Source organism: Balearica regulorum, chromosome 8 (genome assembly GCF_011004875.1).
Source record: "Balearica regulorum gibbericeps isolate bBalReg1 chromosome 8, bBalReg1.pri, whole genome shotgun sequence".
Taxonomy (NCBI): Eukaryota; Metazoa; Chordata; class Aves; order Gruiformes; family Gruidae; genus Balearica; species Balearica regulorum.
In genome coordinates this window covers 28,635,207-28,661,106 of record NC_046191.1, presented here as the reverse complement: position 1 = coordinate 28,661,106, position 25,900 = coordinate 28,635,207, and the positions used below count along the sequence as shown (strand labels likewise).

Here is a 25,900-nt window from a genome sequence, read left to right as displayed (position 1 = left end):
CCAGAGAATACAGTTACACATTTCTGTCTTTGGTGGTAAAGCTCACACTTGCCCCTTTTCCCACTGGTACTTCCAGTAGAATGTGTACAGCCATGCCATAAACCAGGCTGCAAAAACACTGCAGATAAAAACCAACTCCCTAACGTGGGTTTGGTTTTTGGTGGGTGGCTGGGGTTTTTGTTTGTTTGTTTTGGGGTTTTGTTTGGGTGTTGGGTTTTTTTAGACAGATCATGTGAATAAACAGATTTACAGGTGGCTTCACCAGCAGTTGTATCAGCATAAATGAGATAACAGCTAGCTATGTCATTGGGTCAATTAGACCAGGGAAAACTGCTTCAATCTCACAGAACTGGAAATGTTAGCAAATCCAGATGCAGCCTTTCGTGTAACCACTCTCTTCAGAAAATGTTTGAAATGTCTGCCTCCATCTACCCAGCTACTATGGTGGCTGCTGTCCCTTCTGCAGAATACAACTGTAAAAAATACCTTTTTCTTGAGATACAGCTGCCCCCCCAAAACCCCACAAACCTCGGAAAGGTCTGCTGTGGGAAATGAAGGCTCTAGTTCAACTACCAGCCTTACAAAGACATAAAGCTACAGGGCAAACAAATATAGCACACTGCTAAAGAGCAAGATCTTACTTGATGAGATTGTAGCAGAACTCCATCTATCACTTAAGATTTTTTGAAGAGATTTGTGGGTTTTTTTCCTTTAATAGTACTTTGAAGCAGATGCTTCATTACAGTCTGTTCTCACAAGGTCCAGCCTTGCAGGGCAGAAAGCTTACAGCAAATCTATTTCAGCAGAAACTGGCTCTCATTTCCCATCCCCAAATATATTTCCCTCATATTTAGACCTACCAGGAGATCCCAAACACAAACGCTCCTCCTGACAGTCAAACCTCTGTTAATAGACAACTTGGTAATATTTACAGATATAAAGAAAAGGATGGGTGGAGGACAAGTGGCCTGAAGGAGTTGGGTATAGTTTTACAAGAACCAAGCTGAACTAACACTCATCATTGCCAAAAGGATTACATTTTCCCATGTTTTCCCTGCTCCTGGCAGTCACCTTGGTTCGGTGTGAGGGCTCATCAAACCCTTTCACAGCCACTTCCAGCAATCCAACAGAAAAATCTTCATGTTCTGGGCAGAGGGAGTTTTTCAATGTATTACAGAATTAAAGTGCTCCATAGCAAGGAAATGACACTTCCTATCTATGAGCAGGGATAAAGAGGAAGGAGTGAGATGACCTCCTCCTTTTGGCAGCAGTAAACCACTGATGAGCTTAGCGACCAGCAGAACATCAGCCTAAGACTGCTTAAACAGTTTTAGCATTTCCCATATTTAATTTTTCCCTTAAGAGAGACAGGGCAAGATGAAGAATTTACAGCTGCAGAGATTTTTCTGCCCTTTTATACTGACAACCATCCTCACTACTTGAGCTATTTCCTAGCTAACGGAGTCACAAATCAATTCACATTCAAGTTCCCTCTCTGAAAAATCTTACTTTGTGAACTGCTTGAAGATCTACACTAAAATGCACTACACAGCCACTAAAGTTACTTTCCATTTGGAAACCACTGCATTCAGATTGTTAGCACCACAAAAAAGTCCCAAATTTCTTTTAGGGACAAAAATCTTCTCTCCCTCCCCAAATCAACAAACATCTACTGATTTTCTATCCATCCTGAGTTTGTAAGCATCTAGTCACTTCCTAAAACATCTAAAAATACAGACATTCTTAAACCTGGTGGAAACGGCAATGCACTGGGGAGCTCTCACACACATCAGTCCATCCTTTCACTTCACTGCCTGCTCTGTCAACAAGAATCCTGCTCTGTTAAAGGTTTAAAAGAGGAGGGCCTTTTCTACAGACAAAAGCTGTGCCAGCTGAGCTCATATAACCAAAGCTGGTGTGTGAATACCCTTTATTAACTAATTCCTTCAGGGAAAAAAAGCAAAACCAAACTATCCTAATTACAAGTGGCACAAATCACACATGTGGATAAGACTGAAAATCCAATAACAAATCCTAGCAAGTCAGACTTGGTGGAAGGGAGACTGCTCATGGAGGATGACAAAGGGAAATAGGGATCAGAGGAGTACCGGACTTCCGCACAAGCCTAGTCACGTTAAACAGCACATCAGATGTTTTTTCAGTTTGTGCTCCCTAAAAAGAGAGAAAACTATGCTTGTTGCAGTAATGACTACAAAATAAAGAAGATTCTTCCAAAATCACATAAGATGGCACAAACAGAACATGCAAGGCTAAAAATAGGCACCACTTTAAACTTACATCTATCTATTTAATTACAGATAGCCATTTGATTTGTACCTGTTATCACATTTACATGACAGAACTAATGTTCAATGATTATCAAGAGGGATTTTTTTCCCGTTTCCGATTATAGGTCTTGATATGCAGCATACGAGCAGAAAAAAACAAAGCAAAACCCAAACAGCCTAAACAGCAAGTTCTGAAAATGCTAATAACATGGAAAGGGGGGGGAGGCGGGGGAGAAGAGAGACCAGGAACTCTGCAGGATTCAAGATGTGATAGATAAAATCACCTGCATAGTAGGAGAAAGTGACACTGTTCACACATCAAATCTTAACAGAGGTCTAGATTGCCTGACATCTCTCGGGGTTGCTAGCACTTTTGCCCTGAAACAGCTGATGGAGATCCAATAGTTGCCTAATCAGACCCTATTCTTTAGGCTGACTGGTCTCACTGCCAAACAGACAGATAAAGGCACCATCATTCATCACATCCTTAACATCAAACTCAGATCGCCCCATTCATACACCATGGTTACCTCTCAGGATCACCTCTCCACCTGCTATCCTTTCTTACCCATGCTGCCGACATCTAGCCATGCTCCCCCTCGACAACCCATCCCTAGCTATTCTTTAATCCCCCCCACCCATTATGTCACCTTATCGTCTTTAAGCCTCCAATCATACTCTGCTTCCTCTCATCCAAACACAACCTACCCTCCCACTGCTCAATGCAACTTGCTCACACCCCCTCCAGCAATCACCTATCTCACACTTTTATCCTTCACCATATTATGCCATCCTTCCTCCCAGTCGTCTTTTACATGGGCTCATAACTGCAACTCACTTCTCACAACACTCATCCTCTCACCCTCCGTTTATCATCCCACCTCCCAAACCATCCCATTTGTCCCACCTCATTACCTGTCCCCCCATCTGCCATGCTCTAACATCTCCTTCAAACCAGTTCATCTCTCCCAGCTGCACCCAGAACATGCCCTTACTGCATGTTACTTACTTTCATTTCCCTCCCCAGTCCCCAGCCTGCCTGTTCCCCAAAGCAACCAGTTGCCCCATCCCAACCCCTAATACCCACACAATCCTCCCCACTCATCCCCAATAGTATCTCTTTTCCTCTCAGCTTGCTGCTACTTCAGTGCCTCATCCCAAACGCACACCATAAAATGCCACCACAGCCATCCCCAAGCCAGTGTGTCCCTCCAAACTACCAACCTTCCCCCTGCCAGTTACCACCAGCATGCCACCCATCCCATCTCTCAGCCTACTCTAAACTCATTTTATAAACTTCATTCATCCCTAATCCAGCCTCCCAATCCCCATCCAAGTCTCCTGCTCACCAGACTGGGCAACCAACCCTCAGCCTGCCCCAAACAAATCTATCTGCCGTTCACAAACTACTCACCCCAAAGCAAGCCTCTGACCCATCATGCCCCACGCACCACAACCTCCAGCCATTTTCCAAACAAGCCACTCCCCAATCCCAATCCCTCCACCCACCTCACCATCTCCCCTCTCAAAATACTCTCCATTCTCACCTCCTCACCCATAACCTCCCATCCATCCCCAAGCCAGCCCCCACTACAACCTGCAACACCTCAGCCCCACACCCCATCACCTCCCCACCACCCCTTCTTGCCCGCCTACCTCACGACTTCCCCCTCAGCCCCCACCACAGGCTAAAACACCTCAGCCCCACAGCCTCAGCTCCCTTGTACCCCACCATCCCATAGCCTCCCATCCACCACCCCGCAACCTCAGCCGCACACCCTACAACCTTGCAAACCCCACAGCGCCCCACCCGACGACACACCACCCCTCAGGACAACCTGCCGCGCCTCAGTCCCACGCCCAGCCCTCACCACGACCTGCCCCGCCTCAGCCCCACGGCTCCCTTCCACCTCCAAACACAGCCTGCCGCGCTTCCTCCCCGCACCCTGGCCAGCCTCCCCGGTTACCTCTTGAGGTACCGGGCATCCTCGCCCTGCATGGCGGCGGGGGGGGGGGGGGAACAGGCCTCGGCAGGGCGCGGCCCCGCAGCGGTGCTGTTACCAGGGTGAGCGCGAGCCCCGCCCCGCGAGCTCTGAGCGCGCACGCGCCGCCGCCACAGTCCGCGGCGGCGAGCGCGCATGCGCACTGCGCGGCTCGGCCGCCCGCCTGCGCCTGGTGCCGGCCGCGCGCGGCGGGGCGGGGCGGGGCGGGGCGGGGCGGGGCGGGGCGAGGCGAGTGCAGCGCCCCCTGCAGGCGCATGGGAGGCGCTGTCCCGCTGGCCCCGGTCCGAGGCGTGAGGCGGCCTCCCCGCCCGGCGCGGCCTTCTCGCCCTGTCCTCGCCTTTCTCGGGGGCCGGGCACCCCTGGAGGGGCTGTGCCGTGCTGTGCCGGAGTCCCCAGTGCCCCCCTTGGTGCAACGGCCGGGTAACTGCCTCTGCCCGCCGTGCTAGGTAAGCTTCCCAGGCCTAGAGCCCTCGCAGATCAGGGGGTGTAGCTGACCCCCATGAGGGCCAGGGCTGCCCTACAAGCCTCACACCCCGGTGGGGTCATTACCAGGGCTGCCTCAGGGTTTGCTCACTCCTTCACAGGAGGGCGAACAGGACATGGCGGCCTGCAGGCTGCACAGGGCAGGCTGGGCAAGGCTGATCCCCCAGCAAAGTTAATGGTGCTGAGGAAAGTGCAGGTCCAGGTGGGGCATGGCCACAGGTCTTCGAGCCCTGAGGGAGTCAAGAGACAGTCCTGCCCTTACAGAGACATCCACCTGTTTCATACCTGGTACTTCCAGAAGCTGCAAGTAGCAAGAATAAAGAAACGTCATCTTTGAAGTATGTAGGGGAGGATTGTGGTGTCCTGCCCCTTTATGGCCATCTGAGCTCTCACTTTACCTCAGCACCACCTCTTGGCTAAGCCCAGCCTTAAGGCAGCCTTGGTCAGCAAGGTGTTTTGAAATACAATCTTCATCTTGGGTCAGCAGCATTGTTGCTCACCTGCTGATGCACAGGAGACATGAGGGTGATACTGCTGTAGTTCCAGCCTCAGCCAGGTGGCTGGAAATCCAAAATTGTTTTGGGATATGTTATATCGTACAACCAGGACCTGAACCCTCTGTCACTTTACCTTGTTTCCCAGCCGCTCCAAAGAACAACCAAATGACATCATATCCAAGAGGTATCAGAAACCATTTTAATGGGCTCTAGTTTAACTAAAGTTTGTATCAGAGCAGCATCCAGTCCCAAATGGCAATTCCTCTGAGCTATTTGTTCTGCTGTCCATGATAGAGGTAAACCAGGCCCATCCCCAGCTGCCTAAGGGTCCTCCTGTTCATCTGGTTAGAAAGTAAACGGTTAACACACAGAACTAGAACCAGCAGTGGCTTGTTGGCTTTTTGAACTCTCTCTGTACTTGCTCAAAATAGGATTTTCATTTCTTCTTGTTTTCATAAAATTCAATAAAACTGTTGTGTGGGATTTACAGAGATTATTTATTTTGAGAGTTATTTGAGGAGCATGGATTGTTGTTTGAGTGTCAGAATAAAAGGACAATACCACGCTGTAGCAACTAACAGCAGTTGCATATAAGATGCAGGGCAGATCCATGTGTGTGTTGTTTTCTGGAGTGCTCTTTGCTGGACTACAGCCCCATCACATACAACTGAAATGGCTGTCTACCCAGAGTCATAGGGGTAATAATACAGAAATAAATAATAAGCAGTTTCTGTTTTTATTGTGGCAAAATATTAAGGATCAATACTTAATGTCTACTGACCTTATTGAACACTAAAATTTTTTATATTTTCATAATTATAACAGCTCAGCAAAAAATATTTGGCAGTATCCATACTGTGCCCTGCCTGTTTTTTTAACAGAAAATGGAAAAAGTACGTAACCTGTGAAGCATAAAGTGCTACCTTAGAGCAATGAATTTACAAAACATTGCTAGAACATAACATTTTTGTTACTATTCTTATTCTGTTTTTTATCACAGTAGTATTTTCTATTAATGACTGTCATAAATAAAAATGTATATATGACTACCTGATCAGAACAACAGTTCTTCAGTGATTTCAGCAGCTCTTCAGATAAGCATGAGCCAAACATTAAATTCTGAAGTCATATAAATAAATAGTCTGATATTTCCTGAGTACTAAGTACCTGACAATCGCCATCTATTTCGCTGAGAATTTTTTTTTTTTAATCTGATCACATATGCCTACAAATGGAGAATAGTTGTAGACACCTATGAAAAAGTAAGTCAAAGATTACAAGATGACAACGATAGAAAAGAACGTGAGACCTGAAAAATACGAGAAAAGGAAAATTTATTGCAGTTAAGCATGCCACAATGTTTGGGCTAAAATTGGCTGTTTGTCAGGGGCTGAAAGGACAGCAGAGCCTGTCTCAGCCTGACAAAGTCCAAATGAAAATACCTCAGCTGTGTAGCAACTGAGCCACAAACAGCACCAAAATCAGATAATTTTGTCTGTAAGTGATAACCAGTTGATGCTGGGTTTAGAAAACCACATGGCGCAAACACTAAAAACCTTGCATTGCTTGGTAGATTCTTTTAAAATTAAATTGTAAAACAAATGCTGCCTAAGGTCTGGTTCTACAGCCTTTTCCTGGGCTGTTGATGTTGCTTTGCACAATTTCTTATATCCCTTTTGTTATAGTGTGATGAGGTTCATGGCATTACCACAGGACCCTGGCGATTACCCTCACCTGCAAGTTAGAAGTATACACAAGAAGAAAGAAAGAGTGATACTTGAGGCAGAAAGGTGATCAAGTTGCAAAGAGAAGCTGGAATGTGCAGTATTTCTGGATTTCTCTTTTTTTTTTGTTTGGGTGGTTTTGGCTTTTGGTTTTTTTCTTAGAGCAGTTGTAAGAAATACTGTTCTAGAGTCAGGTAGAAGAAAAGATTTTTTTTTTTAGTGAGGGAATATAAAGGGTGGAAAAGAGCCTGGGAGTTGCAGAGAAAAGCAGAACAGGAAGAGAACAGTGGAGGAAGTTGCATGAAGAGAAGCTATGTGAGAGGAGTGAAGCAGATGGGTAAACAAGAGGAAAGACAACTGTGGAATGTTCTCAAGTTAAATACACGGTAGAATAAGTATAGAGGAAATGAAGAACAGCATTTTTGTAGAATAAGTGTAGGTGAAGAAATGAACAACATCTTTGCATTAAAAAAGTGAAAACCCTTTTTAATGTAATTGAGGAAGCATACATTTATGCAAAAAATTGAGATTCTTTTTTTTTTTTCCTGGAGGTATGGCCAGACGTTCTTAACCAGATAGAATATACTCTGTGACATCAGAGCAACACTCACCATACTGTCTCATGGTAACTTAGTTTTATTTCTTCCTATTTGTTCTCTTAGTATAAACCAAATTCATTATGACTGAAAAGTACTGATGCTAACCCTGATTTTGAAGTCAAAAAAGCTGTTTCCATTGTCTTCAATGAGTGTGAATTGTTAAAATGTAATAGATTGATTTCTATCTTGTGGAATTAAGAAATCAAAGCAACCCTTAGATTTGTAATTTCTGCATCGAAAATTGCATCTTGTTCTCAGGAAAAAAAGAGTATGGGTGGATTTCAAGGGAAAAATGGAGACTACAGGATATTTTCCTAGACCTTGTAAAAATTAACTCTGTATAATAAGGTCTTTTATTAGCTAAAATAAAGTACAGCAATCTGAAAGGATAACTTTCAGAGGAACCTTTTAAGTGATTAGGCTATGCTGTGCAGTAGGGGACGGAGATGATGTAGTTCTGGTGTGCTGTCACATAGTAAGTGATTGAGGTATGGAGGTAATAAACTGGGCTTAAAAGTTTATATTGAAAGAAGTGAGACGAGGCAAAGCAAAATCTGATACGCAACGGGAAAGTTTGGCTTAAGTCTTCTGGGTGAAATTAATCTTGGGACACAGATCAAGGTGATTGTTGAATGCCTTTTTGATCAGCAGTGACAGGGACATCTGTGCAAGAGAAGGGCATTTTCAATATGACACACGATCGTGATGGTAAATACTGGGTGCTCTTGTTATCCTTGAACATGAGACTTCACAAAAATGAAAACAGGCGTCTCTACAGAGAGCTTGATTTTATAATATATCAAATTCAACACTGACCTAAGTAAATGCATCAATTTGCAGCTTATTTAAACCAGTGAAGAAAATTAGCTGTAGGTTTTCATTGTTTAAGATGTAGAAAGAAAAATTTGAAGATATGAAAAGAAGCAGACCTCTTCATAGAGAAGCAGAGCTTTCTTTTAACTAGACATTATAGAGCAAAGGGTATACTGTTTTGTCCATTGGCTTATTCAGATCAGAATTGCTCACTTACGTGAAAGTGATCTTGTTTGATGGCCTTGTACGTTTGTTCAGTTGCCTGAGTGAGTATATCCAGCTGGGGGTAAACTGACCTCTTCTGTCTTGTGCCTCAGTGCTCCTCAGCAGCTGCACTGGTTACAAACTCTGCACATGCAGACCCGCACAAGCCTGCAAGGCAGGAATACAGTACCCACGCTCAGCTGCAGCTTGTGACGTGGCAAAGCAACCATCTACATAGACTTTCAGTGCCTGACTTCAGATTTGAGGGTTGCTACTTACTTACAGAAAAAAATACCAGTTTACTAATGTCCTAAGCAAGGCTGACCTAGGAAGTGTTGGAAGACATAAAATGTACCATAATGGTGCTATATTACCTTTTTTTTTGCTTAAGGTATCAACTGTTTAAGAGGGAATTTTGCTGTGAGAAACAGAACAACATGTTGTGTATTTTCATAGAATCATAGAATCATTTAGGTTGGAAAAGACCTTTAAGATCATTGAGTCCAACCGTAAACCTAACACTGCCAAGTCCACCGCTAAACAATGTCCCTGAGTGCCACATCTACACGTCAGTATTTTCTCTGTGTGTATGTTCAGTATGTATGGTGCACTAGAATTTGCTATTTCCTGTTTGCTAATTTTCTGACAAACAACCTGATATGCAGTATCCTATCCAAAGAGTCAATGATGTGCTTTCAGTTTGGGTTAATTTCAATTGGACTAGGAAAACATAGAAAGATTAAATATAAAAATGTCCACACAAGAGCAAGCAGATGGCCTCTCTCTGCTAATATCATCTTGTGGGCCTCAGTGACAATGATGGAGATTTCTTGTGCAAAATCCTGGTTCTGCTGAAGTCAATGAGAGTTTTACCATTGACCCCTGATGGGGACAGAATTTCACCTCTTAATGTTTATTAGATGCAGCAGGCAGAAAGCAGACTCATAGCTATAAAGGCTATGACATTTTATGGTTCTGACTCTGCAACCACTCAAGCACATGCTTAATTTTGCCACAGTAATAAAGTTAAGCGCCAGCTTAAGTGTTTTCAAGAAGGGGTCTCCTTGGCACTTGAACAAGTCTATATTTGATCATAAATCAGGAATTTCCCCTCTTCCTCATCCCTCCCCTCCAAAAGAAAAGCATGTGATCATCAAATTCTTTCTACTTTGCCCAAAAATAATTGCCATTTTTTTCTGGTTTTGTCACAAAAAGCAAAGGGAGAATAAGGAATGAGTACCTCAGCTGAAGTGATGTTGCTCAGGTGACATTTGACTTAAAGCAAGTTCCTCATTTCAAACAGGTCCAAAAGAGAAATTTCCATTTCCAAGAATTTATTATAAATATCTCAGACAATGGTTATTTCCTTAGAAAAAATGAAGATTTTGCACAATACTTTACAGCCAAAATCTTTTTCATTAAGTGTTTGAACTATGATGGACAACACTAGCCTTGTTTTTCGTATCAGGGCAAATCCTTTTGCAGGTAGCAGCATTTGTGGTTTTGTTTCCCCTTAATTTTAACCAAAGCACGTGAGAAGCATAGCACAGTGGAAGCACAAGGAGAGGCATTTAAGCTAGATGAATTCAGACCTGAAATCAAACATAAAATTTTAGTGAGATAGCCCTTAACCAGTGGAATAACTTAGGATTCATGACTGGATGCTTCCCCATTATTATCAGTCTTTATGTCAGGAGTAGATGCCTTTGTGAAACAAATGCTCCAGCCTAAACAGACTCATAGGTTCATAGCAAATTGTGCTGAAGCAACCTCTTTCAGGCTATTCCCCTGCCCCAAGCCAGATAATTTGTACCCATATTATTCCTATCACTATTGTCATCTTCAGTGATGTGCATTATAGTCCTCCTGGGGAATCTATTCCAGGACTGAAGTGCCGTTATTGCAAGAAAGCCATTCCTTTTATTGTATCAAAGCTACTCAGACAGCCCATGTTTTTCTTGAAGAGCCATTCCTAGACCTGGGTACAGTAATTCAGCTGAAGTCTTTCTAGTGCTGAATGGGTAAGAAGGATGACTTCATATTTTTTATAGGGATGAAGTAATCCTTCCACTTGGTAGGGATAAGGCTGATCTTGATGCAGGGATCAGTGGGTGGGGGTCTTTGGTGTGTATTATACTGAAGGGCCAACTGGATGGGCATGGAAGTCCGTCCTGGTTTTAAATCTAAGAAAGAGTTTGGTTGATGAATGTATAGTAAATTCTTTCATGGGTTCTGTTCTTATGCTAATTTGTTGTATTTAGATCATGGTTGATAATAATAGACGAAGTAGTCCACTGGGTAGGGGGCATGATGACTCAGTTTTAGACTCATCAGGAACCCAAGCAGATGCTGTACTGCTGTTTGATTTAGTGCACTTGCCCCTTCACCCTACTTGGTCTTCCCAGAACTACTTCTGGCAACGTGGCTGGGGTGGAAAATGGAAGAATCTGTACAACAGAGACAGTTGTAAGAAAAAATGTAACTTATGTCACAGTCAGCTGGGAGTCAATGACAAGCAGGATGCAAAGAGTGAAGGCACATCATGGGGGCTGTGGCTGCATTTCCCTCACAGTTAGGAGAGCCTTAAGGCTGCATTTGCTTGTTGCCTAGACCCCGCCTTGTACTCCACCTAGGCCATCAGTTCTTGGTGGAATGATAATCAGGCAAGATATCTTTTCCTGAGGAGCTTCCCAAAATGCCTCTGACAAGAGTGGATGTGACTTGTAGACAACCTGAGCTCTGGAGCACTGTGCATTCCAGGTGCTGTCCTAGCCAGCTCAGCACAGAAACAGCCAGAGGGATTGTTGGCTGTGAAACGCAGTGAAGGAATGGCATGAGAGTGTATGTGGGCCTGGAAGAAACTGTGTCAGAAGAGGAAGGTGATGGTGTTGAAACAAGGTGTGTGGGGGACAACAGAAGACAGGAGAGGTGGAAGGGAACATGGGGTGAAGAATATTTCTTCACCCTCCCAGCTCTACTTTCCAGGAGTCTGGAAAGCACTGGGGGAAGGAAGATCGGGGGCTGGTCTGGCCAGCCAGTGGGTAAGAAAATACGAGAGCCCAGGAGTTTAGCTCTGGTAATTACTATTTCTCACGAGCTTCTGGGTTACAGTACTGGAAGTTTTACAATGCTGTTGAGCTGTGTGTTGAAAAAACAATCCTTCAGCTTTCAACTAATTTAGTTACCATCTGCAAGCTGTTTAGGTAATACCCCTCATTTCGCTTTCCCCATTTAATTTTGCTATGTATGCCTTTCCTTCATTACACCTCCTACATATGCATCTGTACAGGCACAGAGTAGCACATAGGTGTGTAACTCAGGATTTTCCATAGAACTGGAAAACACAATTGTCACTGATGTGCTCTGTGGGCAGAGCGGGATAATGCTAGATTACGGTAGGCATTTTGCTGTGGGGACCTGTGGTCTGTTCCTCACGCCAATGTATCTTATCTTAAACAGACACAGAAAATGCAAAATAGATAAATAAAAAGTGCTTTATCCTACAAAACTCCAACGTTGGCGTTTGTATAGATGTCTGAGTTTTATTTTGTGCCTTCTGTACAAAACTCAATTCGCTGTTGGATTTCAGATTTCAAAGTTAACATGTTAAAGTTGTCCTTAGTTCACCCAGCTCCGGCTAACTATTGCATCTCATATGATATGTAAGATTTCCCTGGAACCCAGGAGCGTATCAGTTGTCATGGCAAGGCACAGCGAGGTGAGTTAATTAATAGCATTCCAACATATCCTGGGCTTTATTGGCTAGTTGTGAAGAATCCCAGGAGGAAAGCACTGTAATTGTGCCAGATCCATCCTGTGTTTCCTATAGTTTTGTTCTTGAATTTTTTTCATATATATTTTATTGTCTCAATGCCCGTGCTTATGGTCTCTGAAATTAAAAGCATTCCTCATAAAGGGGATTATGAGATTAAAAATATTGTTCATAAAGAACATGTTGATCCTCACTGGGAGGATGATAGATGTAAAAACATCAAATTACTGATGTCACCAAATAAAACTAATTTAGGAGATAACAGTGCATTTTTAATGAAATAGTGGGGATGTGTTAGATTTACAAACTGTAAGAACTTTTCTTCCCAGTATGCTCATTCTTCATTTATCATTTTATAATAAGAAAACCCCTTAAAGTTAGTCTCATACAAATGTCACTTACTAGCTTTCTTGCTAATCCAGAGGAAATATTATCCTAGTGGTCCCTGAGGTCCAATGTCTAGGTGTTGGATACATGATAAACTTACTTGAAGCTTTCTTAGTGAGATATAGTCCTCTGGAGACAGCTGTGGATTTAATTTTTCAAGCTTTAGTACAACCTAACCCCTTAAAAATAAGATTTAAGTTTCCCTTGTCAGGTCACTTAAGAGTTTCTTCTTTTATTTTACTCTTTTTTTTTTTCCTACTTTGCTACTTGCCCAGACTTCTAATCCCCAGCCTCTGGAGGAAGCATTTAACTATCTCAAACTTTTTATGTCTTGATTATTTTTTTTGTTCCAGAGGACAACACACACACATTTGGCTTTTGAATGGTTCTAGTCTGAGAGCTCAGATAAAAAGTGTTCATGCAAAGCAAATAGTTTCCAGTCTTCATCATTTAGGTTTCTACTTTCAGTTCTGAACAGAGGTGGGTTTTGCAATTTTTGAGACACTCCTCTGTGTAAGAGCAGTATTTCACAAGAAGAGGTGTGTTTATAGTCTCTGCAATCTATGTTCCCGTATGTTTATGCTGTCCAGGAGTTGAGCTTAATCTAGTTTTCTTGCCCCTTGATACTTATCGCTTGGTTTTCCAGAAACTGAGTTGAATGTTCCAAGGCATGCACAGGATTTAACTGCATAGTTCCTGGTATTGTGAAAGTCCGCACAACTCAGAGACAATTTAAGGATGAAGGCTATCCAAGCCAGCAATGTCACAGATGCACTGTATCTGAAATGCAGGGGTAGTATACTTGCAATACTTTTACTGATCCAGTAAAAATGCTGCTTACAGCTCCTGACCCCCTCTAATTTCCCTGGTGTGCACACACACACGTACGGCTTCTGCCAGACCGTTCCTTCTCAGGAGCTAAAGGTGGAAGAGGCCTTTCAAGGTCACTTGTCAGATTTGTTCCCTACAGTCAACTTTTCTTTTTTCCTTTCAGCTTGTTTCCCTTTGGCTTCCTCAGGAAATTAGTTTTATCCTGCATTCCCTATCCTTGCATTCATCAGGTCTCTTCTTCCTCCTTCTAATAACTTCATGACGTGTTGGCCAAGTGTGATCACCACTGAAAGACGTGTGCAGAGTTTGAAAGTTAGTTAAGTTTCTAGAGGTTTGTGTACTCTGGCTGCCAGGTAGATGAGAGAGACCCACGATAGGGACTGCGCTCGGGGAAAGTTAACCAGAGTTCAGCTCTTTGGCAGCAGTGAGGGGTCAGTCCCTGTATGCACACTAGCCAGACAGACAGCACAGATGAACGGGCTGGCCAAGCTGTCCTGGAGCAGTTCCAGACTGGCTGCAGCACACGCAGTTTCTTTTCCGTGGTGGATCTTTCACGATAGATGGCAAGTCAGAGGAGGTATGGGGCTTATCTCAGGTAGAAGCAGTTAGACAAAAATCTAAAAGAAACTAAGTGTCATGTTGCTCTATGGCTCACAGCACAACACATTTTCCAGGCTAGTTTTAACTGCCCTAACAAAAAGGATGTTCTTCACCACTGCTGTGAAATGTGCTGCTGTACTGGATCTGGGAAATGCCAATGCGATGTTTGCCATCCTAGCTAACAGCAGGGAGGGATCCACAGAGCTCCTGATCTTTACATCTCAGCCTCTCTAATAAGAGAGGCATATCGCAGAAGGTTAAATGATCTCCCTAACCCATGGTTTGTCCACATTACTTCTTCCTACAGATCTGTTGTTATCCATTGCACTCTCTGCTTCCTCAGGTTGGAGTTTCTGTTTTGTCATTATGTTCACACTTCAGAGAAAGGCTATCCCCTCCTGACATCACCACTCTTGTGTCCTGTCACATCACTAGTGTGTGCCTTTGTATGCCGAGGATGGGAGCCTTCATGCCTGGGTCTTTTAAGAGTTAAGGAAAATACCTGGAAAATACCTGGTCTGGTTCGGTGCAGGAGCAGCATGTAAGTGCTAAAAACCAGCCAAAGCACATTTCCTAGCTAACGGGTTTAGACCTTCCCTAGGCATTGCTGCTCTTTGCTGTCAGAGACAAGATAACTGGGTGAGATGCTATTTGGTCTGAGCAGATGGGTCAGTCATACACCTTAGATCCAGCTGAGAGAAAGTGCAAAGGCATGTTTTTCTGGCAGTGCTGTGTGCGGAAGGAGCTTTGATGGTGTGAGTTGCCATCTTTCTTTTGCTTTGGAATTGAAAATAAAGCCTTGCGAGACTTTTTACCAAAGCATTTCTGGCAGTTGCGTGCCAGACCTGAAAGACATTAAGACTAACTTATCTCCCACTTGCCCAGTTCTCCCACAGGCTTTTCTGTATTGCTTTTTGTGCTGTTTCCTGAGTGTGCAACATCCTCTTTATCCTGGCTCACCAAACCACTATTCCCTCCGGTCAGTCCTTAAAACTCTCTTCTTATGTGCCGTTCACAATGGCTGAGACAGCCAGTCTCCAGACCCCCTTCCTCCTTGGTTACAGAGCTGTGCCTGCATTCCTAAACACAGAGCTATGGGGGGATATGAACTATGCACACACGCGTGCACAAGGCTGCAGCTAACTTGATCCTGTGTTTTCCAGAACCCTCAAACCCTGCCACTCAGCCAGAAGATTTGTTACAGCTTTCACCTAGAAAAGGAGCCTTATCATACGCTTGAGCCAACAGAGGGCAATATATGCAAAATTCAATATTGAGAAGAAATGCTTTTAAAAGATGACTCTAAGCAGCCCAGCCCTTACTGTATCTGGAGTCACATATCACAGTGAAAGGCAGCATTCCACGCTGGACCTAAAACCTTCTCAGGCTCCATCAATTAAACCACCACATATGGGGTGGAAGAGACTCAGCAAGGAAGTCTCACTAGGGTTCAATGAAAACCAGATGTTGTGGGCACAGCTGTCATGCTTCTTATCAAGAACAACAGAGCAGCCCCTGCTGCAGTTTCATCAGGAACCCTGCCCTTCCTTCCCTTCAGCCCCAGCACTGCTGAGAGTCCCTAACCAAAACCAAATAAAATCCTCACAGCCAAAACATGCAGGAGTCCTCCCCAAATATTGCTATTTACGTTAGCATACTGTTTATGGATCTCAAAATCAGGGTCCCGCTGTGACTGTCGCCATGCTTGAGACATGATGAGACAGGCTCCCACTCCTACCTAAGAGTGGCTTCACTCACTCCCTTAAAAATGTAATTTAGTGTTGGCTCCAGAGCTAGAAGGATTAGAGGAAAAGAACTGTGTATTCCCTCCATAGGGATAAAGCTCTGGCCAATTTCATTTACATGAATTGTAATGTATTTACCCATAGGGCTCACATGCTGTGTTTTGTTGCTTTAGATGGAATTCCAGATTGCTAAATTCCAATTGTATAAATGATAACAGATTGCTGCTGTGACTGCACCCATGAAAGCGCACGGGAATTGTGCAGGATATGCCCTCAAGGGCATGAGTCAGCCTGACCTACAGGCAGTGAACTCTGCTTTGGAAATGTGGTTCAAAGCAAGGGTTTCTCATGAGAGATCAGAAGTCCTATCCCAAGGTTGGGTCTTTGCCCAAGGACCTGTTTGCTCTGCATTTCCTTGGGTCCTTTTGCCACAGAGTGATATTGCAAGACTGACTGGTCTACGGGTGACAACATTATTATTGTTTGCACTTGTAAATGATAAGCTGAAACCAAATTTACCTAAATTTAATTACAAATAAATAAGTGGAAGAAAGGAAATAACCCTGCAAACAAACCAAAACATTTTGTTTGGCCTGACACAGAAATATTTTTTTCGGGTGAGAAGAGAAATATTTCAGTTTCTCGTCAACCCAAAACACTATTTTTTCTCAATTCCGCACTCAACTCTAAACCAAATTACTTTCACAGTCATACTTCTGAAGACTGCTGACTCTAATTGGACCCATGAGTGAAGTTTAGGTGGGTGAGGATTGTGACTAGGAGTTCTGGACTTCAACAAGTCACACAATTAGTGCATCCATTGTCATAATACTGTTTCCCAGCTTGACACCCAGACACTGGTGTACACTGTGGCTCTGAATAAGCCACTGAAGCTGCAGTCAGAACAATACAGGCAGTTGCTTTTCTGGCTGCAGCAAAGTCAGTTGTAAAGGTTACCACCTGCCATCCAACCTGCAGCTGTTCTTCACTGCCCTCATAACTGCATGTGTGCTCTCTGCCTGTGCCTCATCTATCAACATGATCCTGTGGTTTTCAGGAACTTTTAAAAACTTGTTGTCAAAGGTAAAACAAAAATTACTTGCTTTAACCACATCTATTCCTGACAGCATATGCCAGGCGTGAGCGTGAGGGAGAATTAATATAGAGGCCTTTTTAAGATAAAGAGACATCTTACAGCAATCCTGATGGCTTGTCCGTGTGGAAATATTGCATTCCAGGTGTTTTGTAAGCAGAACACAGTAATTTAAAGCAAAAATTGACCCCTTGTGACCTGCATGATATGTGGAGCTAGTGCACATGTTTTTCTTTTTCTCTTCTGTGCAGCTGATGTGTTTCAGAAGTAGCATGTGCAGCTCAGATCTGCAGAGGCAGGTAGTTACCTACTAATATAAAAGTAACTCCAACTTCTCTTTAAATACCCTGATGCTCCAACAAACAGATCTGCCTTGGATCTTGCAGTGACTCATCATAAGCCGTATGATACCTTATTTTAAACGTGCTGCCCTCAGGCAGAGATCAGCTGCAGGTATTTAAAAAGAAGCCACTCTAGCTGATCCTTCATTTTAATCTGTGATAAACCTGGTATCCTAGAACTGCGTGATCTCACGGGGAGGAAGAAGACGACACATGGAGGAACTATTTGCTTACCCACATAAATACAAACACAGTCTTATTTTAGACCAGAAGCTGTTCGAGGCAATGACTGTCATGCATTATGGCCGTGTCTACTGTTATTTTAGTGTAGGGCTTCAGTTTATCCAGAGGTCTAGATTCTCCAGTGTCCCTACTACCAACAAAAAAGCTGACTTGCTGGCTTCAACTTCAGAAAGAGTCAAATGGCCATTTGGGAAAAGAAACTAAAGTTGAGAAGTCCGTTTACTCACATTTCAGCAGTAATCCTACAAGTAGTATGGGTGCCATTGTGCCCGTACTCAAGCCCCACACTTCTTGTTAATGGCGATGCAGGGTATATAACATTGCTTGATTTGTTCACAGCTTCTGGGTAGACTGATACTACTCCTGTTCAGAATACGGGGTTAGGAAACAGCGTGAAGCAGTTGTGAACTGTTCTTAGCAGAAGACATCTTAATGTTGCCATTGACAAATAGGCGGAGAATATAGCATCCACTTTTTGAAATAAACCCTGCTATTTCTGTGGCCTTTTTCAGGCACTTCTGGGCACAAACCTATGTTTCTGCCTAACCTTTGACAGCAACAGGAAGTGCTTTGGAAGTGCTTTAGAAGGCTTGAATGCTGTTGTGATTACAGCACTAAGTACTAGTGCTGTACTTAGCTGCACTAGTATTTGAGGACTGAGTGTGTGTTCACAGTAACTCTTAGATTATAGAGCTGTTTGGAATAGGGATTTAGTGTTGATCACATGCAAACAGAATAAATAGAATTAGTGTTTATACAGCCTTCTGTAGATCTTTACTCTTTTAGTGTGGGGCGGGACTACTGTGAGTCAAACCCACCATGAATTTATCAAAAAGAGTTATAACCAACATTCAGCCTGAAAATCTAATCCTGTGAACTGTTGCTTCTGACACATTTGTGTTGGATAGTTGAGAATGGTACCTTGTAAAGAGAGGTGCAGATGTACCCATGCCTGTCCCTCCTTATGGGTTTTACGGTGTCTCAGAAGAGCACTTTGCTGAGTGATACCAGGATGAGACCTCTCTCTCTACCCCATCTACTATTTTGAAGCTTTGAAGTAGTTCTGGGGTTTGTTTGAGATAGATAGATAGGTTTAAATGTTGTTTGGTGATGGGGTAATAAAAGTCATAGACAGAGACATACACAACATGATTGCACCTAACATTTTTCCTAAGGAAAGTGGGCTAGGAGTATGTTCTGCGAAGATCACTAGCAGGGCATTAAAATGATAGGGAGTGACTCTGAAATACGCCCTGTTTCCCATGTGTATGTATTCACTGTCATAATTAGCTAGATTCTCAGAGGGTGTAAATCGAGAGAGCTTCACTGGAGTCACAGGCGCTGGGGAACCCAAATGTGCTGCTCCAAAGCAAAAGTTAAGCACAGAGAAACAGTGCCCAGAGAAACAGTGCCATTTTCTGCCTTTGCACTTCACATCCTCTTAGTGAATGTAAAAGCCCAGGCCCCTGTGGATGTCATGAGTGTCAAAGCTATGGGGAGCCCTGGGGCTGCGGTCACAGCACCCTCCACAACGCTGTCCCAGCATTTGACTCCACTAGGACACATCAGGTCTTAGGTTTCATGCTTGGAGTCACTGCTATCTCTAAGCAGAGGAGTCACTTTGCTACACAATGGGCATTGCCAAAACTACAGCCATGACAAATGCGAAACGTGGTGTCAAATGCAGAACAGGTGGGTCCTGAGTTCCTAGGGGTATCTTTTGTCAGTGATAAAGTGAGCTTGTGCAACGTCTTTCCAAAGCATTAACATGCTGTCTTGACGCATCGGTTCCTGGCGCGCTAACTGGCAAGTGGCTGAAAATAGATAAGCAAAGTGAAAGGGCCAGATTTGTGAGAAAACCAAGACATAGACCAGGATTGTGTCTGGGCCCAGATATTTCAAAATTGGTTGAGCCTGGTGTTTCTCTGATAGATACATAACCAGGAAGAAATTTGGGACTGAGTTATTTCAAGGGATGGCTGAAATTTCTAAGGCTGTGTGAAAAACACTGGCGTCTATTGAAGGAAAGGCTCAGACTTTGGTGCAGTGGCACTAGAGCTGATCTAACCACCGCCACGATCCCACTTTTTCGCCCAATCCTCAACTGCACATTTCTGCCTCCCTTCTTGCACTTCTCTAGCAATTGTAAGCTCTGCACTGAGCTGGTTCACAGTGCTGACCAGACAGAAAAAGCCAACTGGTGTAGCAAGCTGAAATGGCTCAGCAGAGACCTCAACAACAGGAATGTGTGAGCAGGGAAGGGTGGAAGCGTAGGAATATATTTTCCAGTACTTAGATTAGCTTTGGCTGTCGTGGAAGCCCCTCCAGCACAACTCTCTGACAGGATACAGGGAGGAGATCTACATTATTGGTAAGGCCACGGTGTATTGTGGCTGTATGACTACCTCCTCCACACTGCCATCCCAAGTGGCTGTTCCAGCCCCCGTATTGTAGCACATGACAAATTCCCTTGTGTCAGCTGCGGGCTGGATTGGGGAACTGATACTACTTGAAAGAAAAATAAGTATATTTTTCTGAATAAAATTTATTCCCTGATCTGTTCATCAACACGTTTGCATTACCATGCAGACTGGAACAGCTGGGGGAGCAGCCTGCCCATGCAGTTAGATGAGAATGAGTAATGCAGGATGGTAGTTGAGGAAACAAGAAAGGTAGTAATACCCAGGGACGGTTTTGCCCCTAAATGCTTTTAATAAGTAATATCAAAGCAGAGATAGAGATTGACTCCTCCAAGGAAGCGAGTCATGTTGGAAAATAGGCTTTAATTAATTGATGCATTGCTAAATGCTATTTAGCATCATCTGTAGCTGAATTGCTAGTGATTTTCCTTGGTGGAGGCTAGGTCATCTTTGTTCTGCTCTCAGAAGCTTGATCAGATGTTTGTCGGGAGTTGCAGTACTGCTCAGGACATATGGCAGCCTGTTTGTACTGAAAACATCCAACTTTCTGGTTGTGTGTTGCTGCGTTATAGTGTGCCTACACTGCAGACAGCTGGAATAAACAGCTTGAAAAGGGGAAACCCTCATGGGCACAATGTGTGGAGGTCAGCGCAGTCAGTATGAAGCCGCCCATCCCCTTGCTGGGTACCTTTGCAACTCAGGGGGCTTGAAGCTGTACTGCCCCTGAAATACCAAGGGGCAAACAAGGTTTTGAAGCAGTACCTGTCTGTTCTTGTCCATTGAGGACCTGATCCTCCTCTGGGATGGGACATACTTATGAAATACAGCCCCCTTTAGCAGCTTAGCATTCTCCATCCTAGAAGCATTTCAGATTCTCACCCTACTCCCCCTATTCTAGAATATTGCCCACTGCAGTGACCTGAACCTCCTTCTCTTTTCCAGCCAATATATTTGGCTAAGTATGTTGATGGGCAGTTTATCTCCTTTTGTTCCTCTGTGTATTTTGTTAGCTAAAGCAAAAAGCTCGTACCCTCCCCTGGCTTCACCATTTCTGTGTTCCTAGACAGTAATTTCTTCCAGCTAGCCTCTGCTGATGAGATAGTCTGTACCATTTAAGCAGATTAAATGAACCCGGGCAGACTGTAGTGCATAGAGGATGGCTTGCCCTGCCGTACGCAGTGGCAAAGCATGAAGTTTTTGCCTTCTCTTTGCTTGCTGTAATCACAGTTTATTAGGACACACAGTTCGTGTAGAAGCATGTCCATGTTCTGTCTTCTGGCCTTCCTCTTGGGTGTCCTGGACTGAAAAACAAATAGTGAGGGAGAGACAGAAACAAAATCACCCTATGAGATATAAAAGAGAGAAATGGTAGCTCCTGGATTATATCTGAGTGCCTTTGAAGTGAAGGCTGAATAGATTAGGAAAAGTGTAATTGAATTAAAGCCACTCTTTTTTTGAGTAGATATACTTTTACCCTGGCTAAGCAATTTCCTGGTTGAGTTTTTTATCACTTTCCAGCACCTGCTTGTTTTAGAGGGCGACACTCCAGAGATTACTCTGAGCCAGTGCCAACAGCCAGCATTTCTCACTCCCCTGTGCCCGCCTCCGCCCCCTGCACTGCTCTAGACACACACCCCGGTATAGAATGACAGCACATTGCCACAATTTAAATGACGCTGCCTCTGCCTCTTTGGAAGGACAGGTCCTCCAGAGAGCACTAGCCACAGCAACTGTCCACCCTTGCAAAAATCATCTTCATCATGGCATATAAAGCAGCACATTTGGCCTTTAAGTCGCGCTGGCACAAGACAGATGAAGAACTGTGTCGGCACAGCATGTCCTTCATCTTGCATAAGGCGATCCAAAATGATTTCTTTCAGAGTTACCTTTATCTGCTGGAAAAGCTTCCCCTGGGTGAGTAGCTGGTGGGCAGGAGTGTCTGTGTGTCTGTGTGTGTGTGTGTGTGACCATGCTCCAGAAAGACATACGATGTTAGATGGTGGAGTGCAGTCACATTAATTACAATTAGTAGTTTTGAGAAGCTCAGCTAGAGAGACTACAGCGCTAGCTAAACCATTTGGTACTCTCTCTCTCAGGTCCCTCTAATTCAGTATCCTGTTGTTTTACCTAAATACTCCAGATTGTTAGAGCGGGGCAAGGGAAAAAACACAAAAGTGAAAGAAAGTTTGGTTTCTGGCTGATGGTTTGGTTTTTTGTCACCATTAAAGTAAAACATGCATTGACCTGTTTGGAACTTGGAAGGACAAATACAAAACTAGCAGGGCTGACAGGCCTTACTTTCTGTTGCCTGATACCTCTTTTGTTGTCATTCAGTGTGTCCTTAGCCTTCTCATATGTATTGTTTTGGACAAGCACCTGAAAGGTAATGATTTTTAAAAAAGTTTTAAGAGTGTTTGTAATCCCAATCTCTGCAGCGGGCTGTCTAAACTACTGTTTGTTATCTGGGAAGAAAATGCTTCCAAAATGTTTGTTTATAGCAAAATTTCAGTCAACGCCTCTAGTACAGGATGCCAAGACAATTTTTTTTAGATGCAGAAAATGAATGTTCATTTCTGAGGAAAATGTGACCCTGAATAAGAAACAAGATTTCCCCAGGACAATATAGCTAAAAGGTAGATTTGACTTGAGTCAGTATTACTTTAGCATGTCACTTTTTAAGCAGAATTATTCAGCCTCCACTCAATGTTAGAACTGTAGGAATTTTAAGATGGAAAGGATGTGTCTGTGCAACCTGTTAAACTACTCTTCACAGTGAATTCTTGAGGGCTTCCTAATCGAATGATCCATTTAGGTGAGTGCATTATCTTACTTGATTGTGTGAAACTATACAGAGCTGAGCAAGATATGATAGAGCCCTGCTCAATATGATAGAATTCATGAGTCCTCTAAGGAGAAAAAGCATTTCCGTATTATCTTAATATTTTGATGTGGCTTTTCAAATGCAGCAGTATCTGCAGCTATTTAAAATGAAACATGGAAGATAAATACTCCTGTCCCTAATGGTAGATAGCTATGAACAATGGAAAGGAAGGAAAGATGGAAAGGAAGTTAATTACAGGTTGATGTAATCTCAAGAAGTCTATGAAAATGTTATTCTTTCATTTGTTTTGAAAATAAACATAACATATTAGAAACTGAGAGGATTTCCTACAATGTAACTGTTAGTCTAAGTACTGATAGATCATTTTAAGACTAGAGGGTACCATTATGAACATCTAGCTTAGAATTTCACATAAAAGTTCCTGCATCATGCTTGTAACTTATGACTGGGTCACAGTATACATTTATGAAGACAGAAATATCTTGGTTTAAGGGCTGCAAATGACTGAGAATCCATCAGTCCATCATTAAGCTGTTTCCAGGCCTAATTGCTTTACTCTTGTAAAACTATATTTTATTTCGTGTCTGAATTTTATTTGAATTTCCATTCCCAGCCAACAAGCTTTGTAAAATGTTCCTATCAGACTAAAGATCCCCTCTGCCAGGTTTTTCATTACCTGAATCATTAAAACTTCATTAAAGAGCTTAAAGCTTATTGCCAGCATACCCAAATTAGTTTGACTCTGTGGAAAAGGTACTGTGAGTCCAGCCTTCATATGAACATGCAGTATGTTTATTACTCCGTGATTATTGCCACGGAGTAAAAGTACATAAGGACAGGTACTGTGGGGCAGCTTGTGCGCTGTGAAAACACATCCAAGAAACTTCACAGCCTGATAGGATGTCATGGTCTGGATGGGTGGACAATCAGATGGGTAAAAAGTGGTTGGGTGATGGGGCTCAGAAAGTCGTGGTCAGACCTCGAGGTCCGTGGAGTACCGCAAGGGTCTGTCCTGGGACCTGTCCTGTTTAACATCTTTATCTGGAGGAGGTGAAGGACTGCTTGCTCATCACATTTGCAGATTGCAGCCTACTGGCAGGACTCGTCCACAAATTCTAGGTCAGGACTGCCATCCAGAGGCACCTTGTTAGGCTAGAGGAAGGAGACAGTGGGAACCTAGTGAAATTCAAATTCACTGAAATTCAAAGGCAAATGCCAAGTCCTGCACCTGGAAAGGAAGAACTTTTGGCAACACCACCACAGGCTGGGCAGTGACTGGCCAGGGAGCAGCCCTACTGTTAGGGTTTTGGTAGACGGCAACAGAACATGAATCAGCAGCATGTCCTGGCAGCAAAGAAGGCCAGCAGTATCCTGGGCCTTTTAACAAAAGCATAGCTAGTTGATCGAGGAAAGCGATTATCCCCCTTTATGGAAGTCATTAGACCATATGCATGGAGTCTTGAACTCCCAATGCAGGAAATGACATGGAGTGAGTTGGTTGACCTCCAAGGTGGTGAGGGAACTGGAGCACATAGCCTATGAAGAGAGACTAAGGGAATGGGGTGTGTGCAGCGAGAAGAGACAGCTTCAGGGACACTAAATACTAGCCTGTCAGTACCTACAAGAAGATCATGAAGAAGATGGAGCTGAGCTCTGCACAGTAGTGTGAGGTAGGAGGACAAGAGACAGTGGCCATAAATGGAAACAAAAGAAGTTCAGACTGGCTATAAGGAAAAGCTCTTTCCCTATGAGGACAGTCAGGCATTGGATCAGGTTGCCCAGGGAGGTCATACAATTCTCCATCACTGGAGGCTTTCAAAACCTAGCTGAATAAAGTCCTGATGAACCTCATCTGACTGCATGTCTGTCCCTTCTTGGAGCAGAAGTTTGGACTAGAGACCTCCTTAGGTCCCTTCCAACCTGGATTATCCTGTGATTCAGTGCTCGCTCTCATGGAGAGGACAGAATGTGGCGGGTCTGAACATCTCTGCAGAATGACGTTTTCCAGTTCAGTTCAGAGTGGAACTGAGCAGAAATGAACTGAACTCAAAGACTAGATCCAGATATCTCTGTGTAAACAGTATTATACAACTAAAACAACGCTAAGACTGTGACCTAGCAGGGTAGTTAAGCATGTGCTTAACCCTAAGCATGAATAGTAACACTGAAATAAAGCCTCACATTGAAACTTGCAGTACAGCAAGGCAGAAAATTTGCTTCAAGCTATGCTAACTCCACACTCCCCCCACTCCATAGCTAGGCTCAGTAGAGGAGCACTTAAGCATGTTTACCTGTGAGCTGACCATATCTGGTATCACAGCCTGTTAAGAGAAACATGTCACTTTTACAGACCAGGGTAGCATTTATAAATAGAAGACATAAGTAACTTTAGGCCCTGATCCAGCAATGTACTTAAATGTGTGCGAATGCCCTTAAGCCCAGTGGACTTTAATGGAGCTATTTAGGTGCTGGAAATTATGCACATGTTTACATGGGCTGTGGGACTCAGTGCCAGTGGGGTGAGATCTGTAGTGGAAAACTTAGATGATCAGACCGCAGAGACAAATGTTCCTGTGTGAGGCACGTGCCTGTAAGTAAAATCTGCTTTGGAGGTGGGCTGTTGTTCATCCTCTATAAAACAGAATTTAAATGGTTCTTGGACCGCAGCAGAGAGGTGAAATCTACCCTGCACCCACATAACTATTTTTCAACTGATGTACAAAGCAGATGTTGCATTTAAAAGGGAATATTCAGCCAAACTGGAATTAGTTCAATATCTTGCAGAAAGCAGTTGGAGCCACAAAATAATGTTCACAAATAAAAACTTCAAAAAAATTACTTGCAACATTTACTTCTGCCAGGGAAATTTAGCTGAGTAAACTCTGCAACCAAGAACTGTAAGACAGTCTAGTGCAGGTTGAGATTGCACCAAATCTTACATATTAAGTGGTCCCATTTCTCTAGAGGTTTAGATCAGATGCACTGAGAAATAGTATTTTGAACTGACCCGTGAAA

At 43.5% G+C, this 25,900-nt stretch overlaps 2 protein-coding genes across 5 annotated transcripts in view; one reads left to right on the top strand and one right to left on the bottom strand.

Annotated features, from left to right (window-relative positions):
• KIFAP3 (kinesin associated protein 3) overlaps positions 1-4,423 on the bottom strand; it is a 71,643-nt gene extending 67,220 nt beyond the window's left edge. Inside the window, exon 1 of one of the 2 annotated variants that reach the window (XM_075760322.1) lies at positions 4,256-4,423. In XM_075760322.1, the coding sequence (XP_075616437.1) occupies positions 4,256-4,287 (32 nt within the window). In that variant the 5' untranslated portion in view covers positions 4,288-4,423. The remainder of the gene's footprint in view (positions 1-4,255) is intronic. The other variant, XM_075760323.1, reaches the window with a different exon arrangement.
• Positions 4,424-21,725: 17,302 nt separating this feature from the next.
• NTMT2 (N-terminal Xaa-Pro-Lys N-methyltransferase 2) overlaps positions 21,726-25,900 on the top strand; it is a 46,691-nt gene continuing 42,516 nt past the window's right edge. For 2 of the 3 annotated variants that reach the window (XM_075760306.1, XM_010304225.2), the window contains exon 1: positions 21,726-21,957. In XM_075760306.1, coding sequence (XP_075616421.1) covers positions 21,804-21,957 — 154 coding nt within the window. In that variant the 5' untranslated portion in view covers positions 21,726-21,803. The remainder of the gene's footprint in view (positions 21,958-25,900) is intronic. The other variant, XM_075760307.1, reaches the window with a different exon arrangement.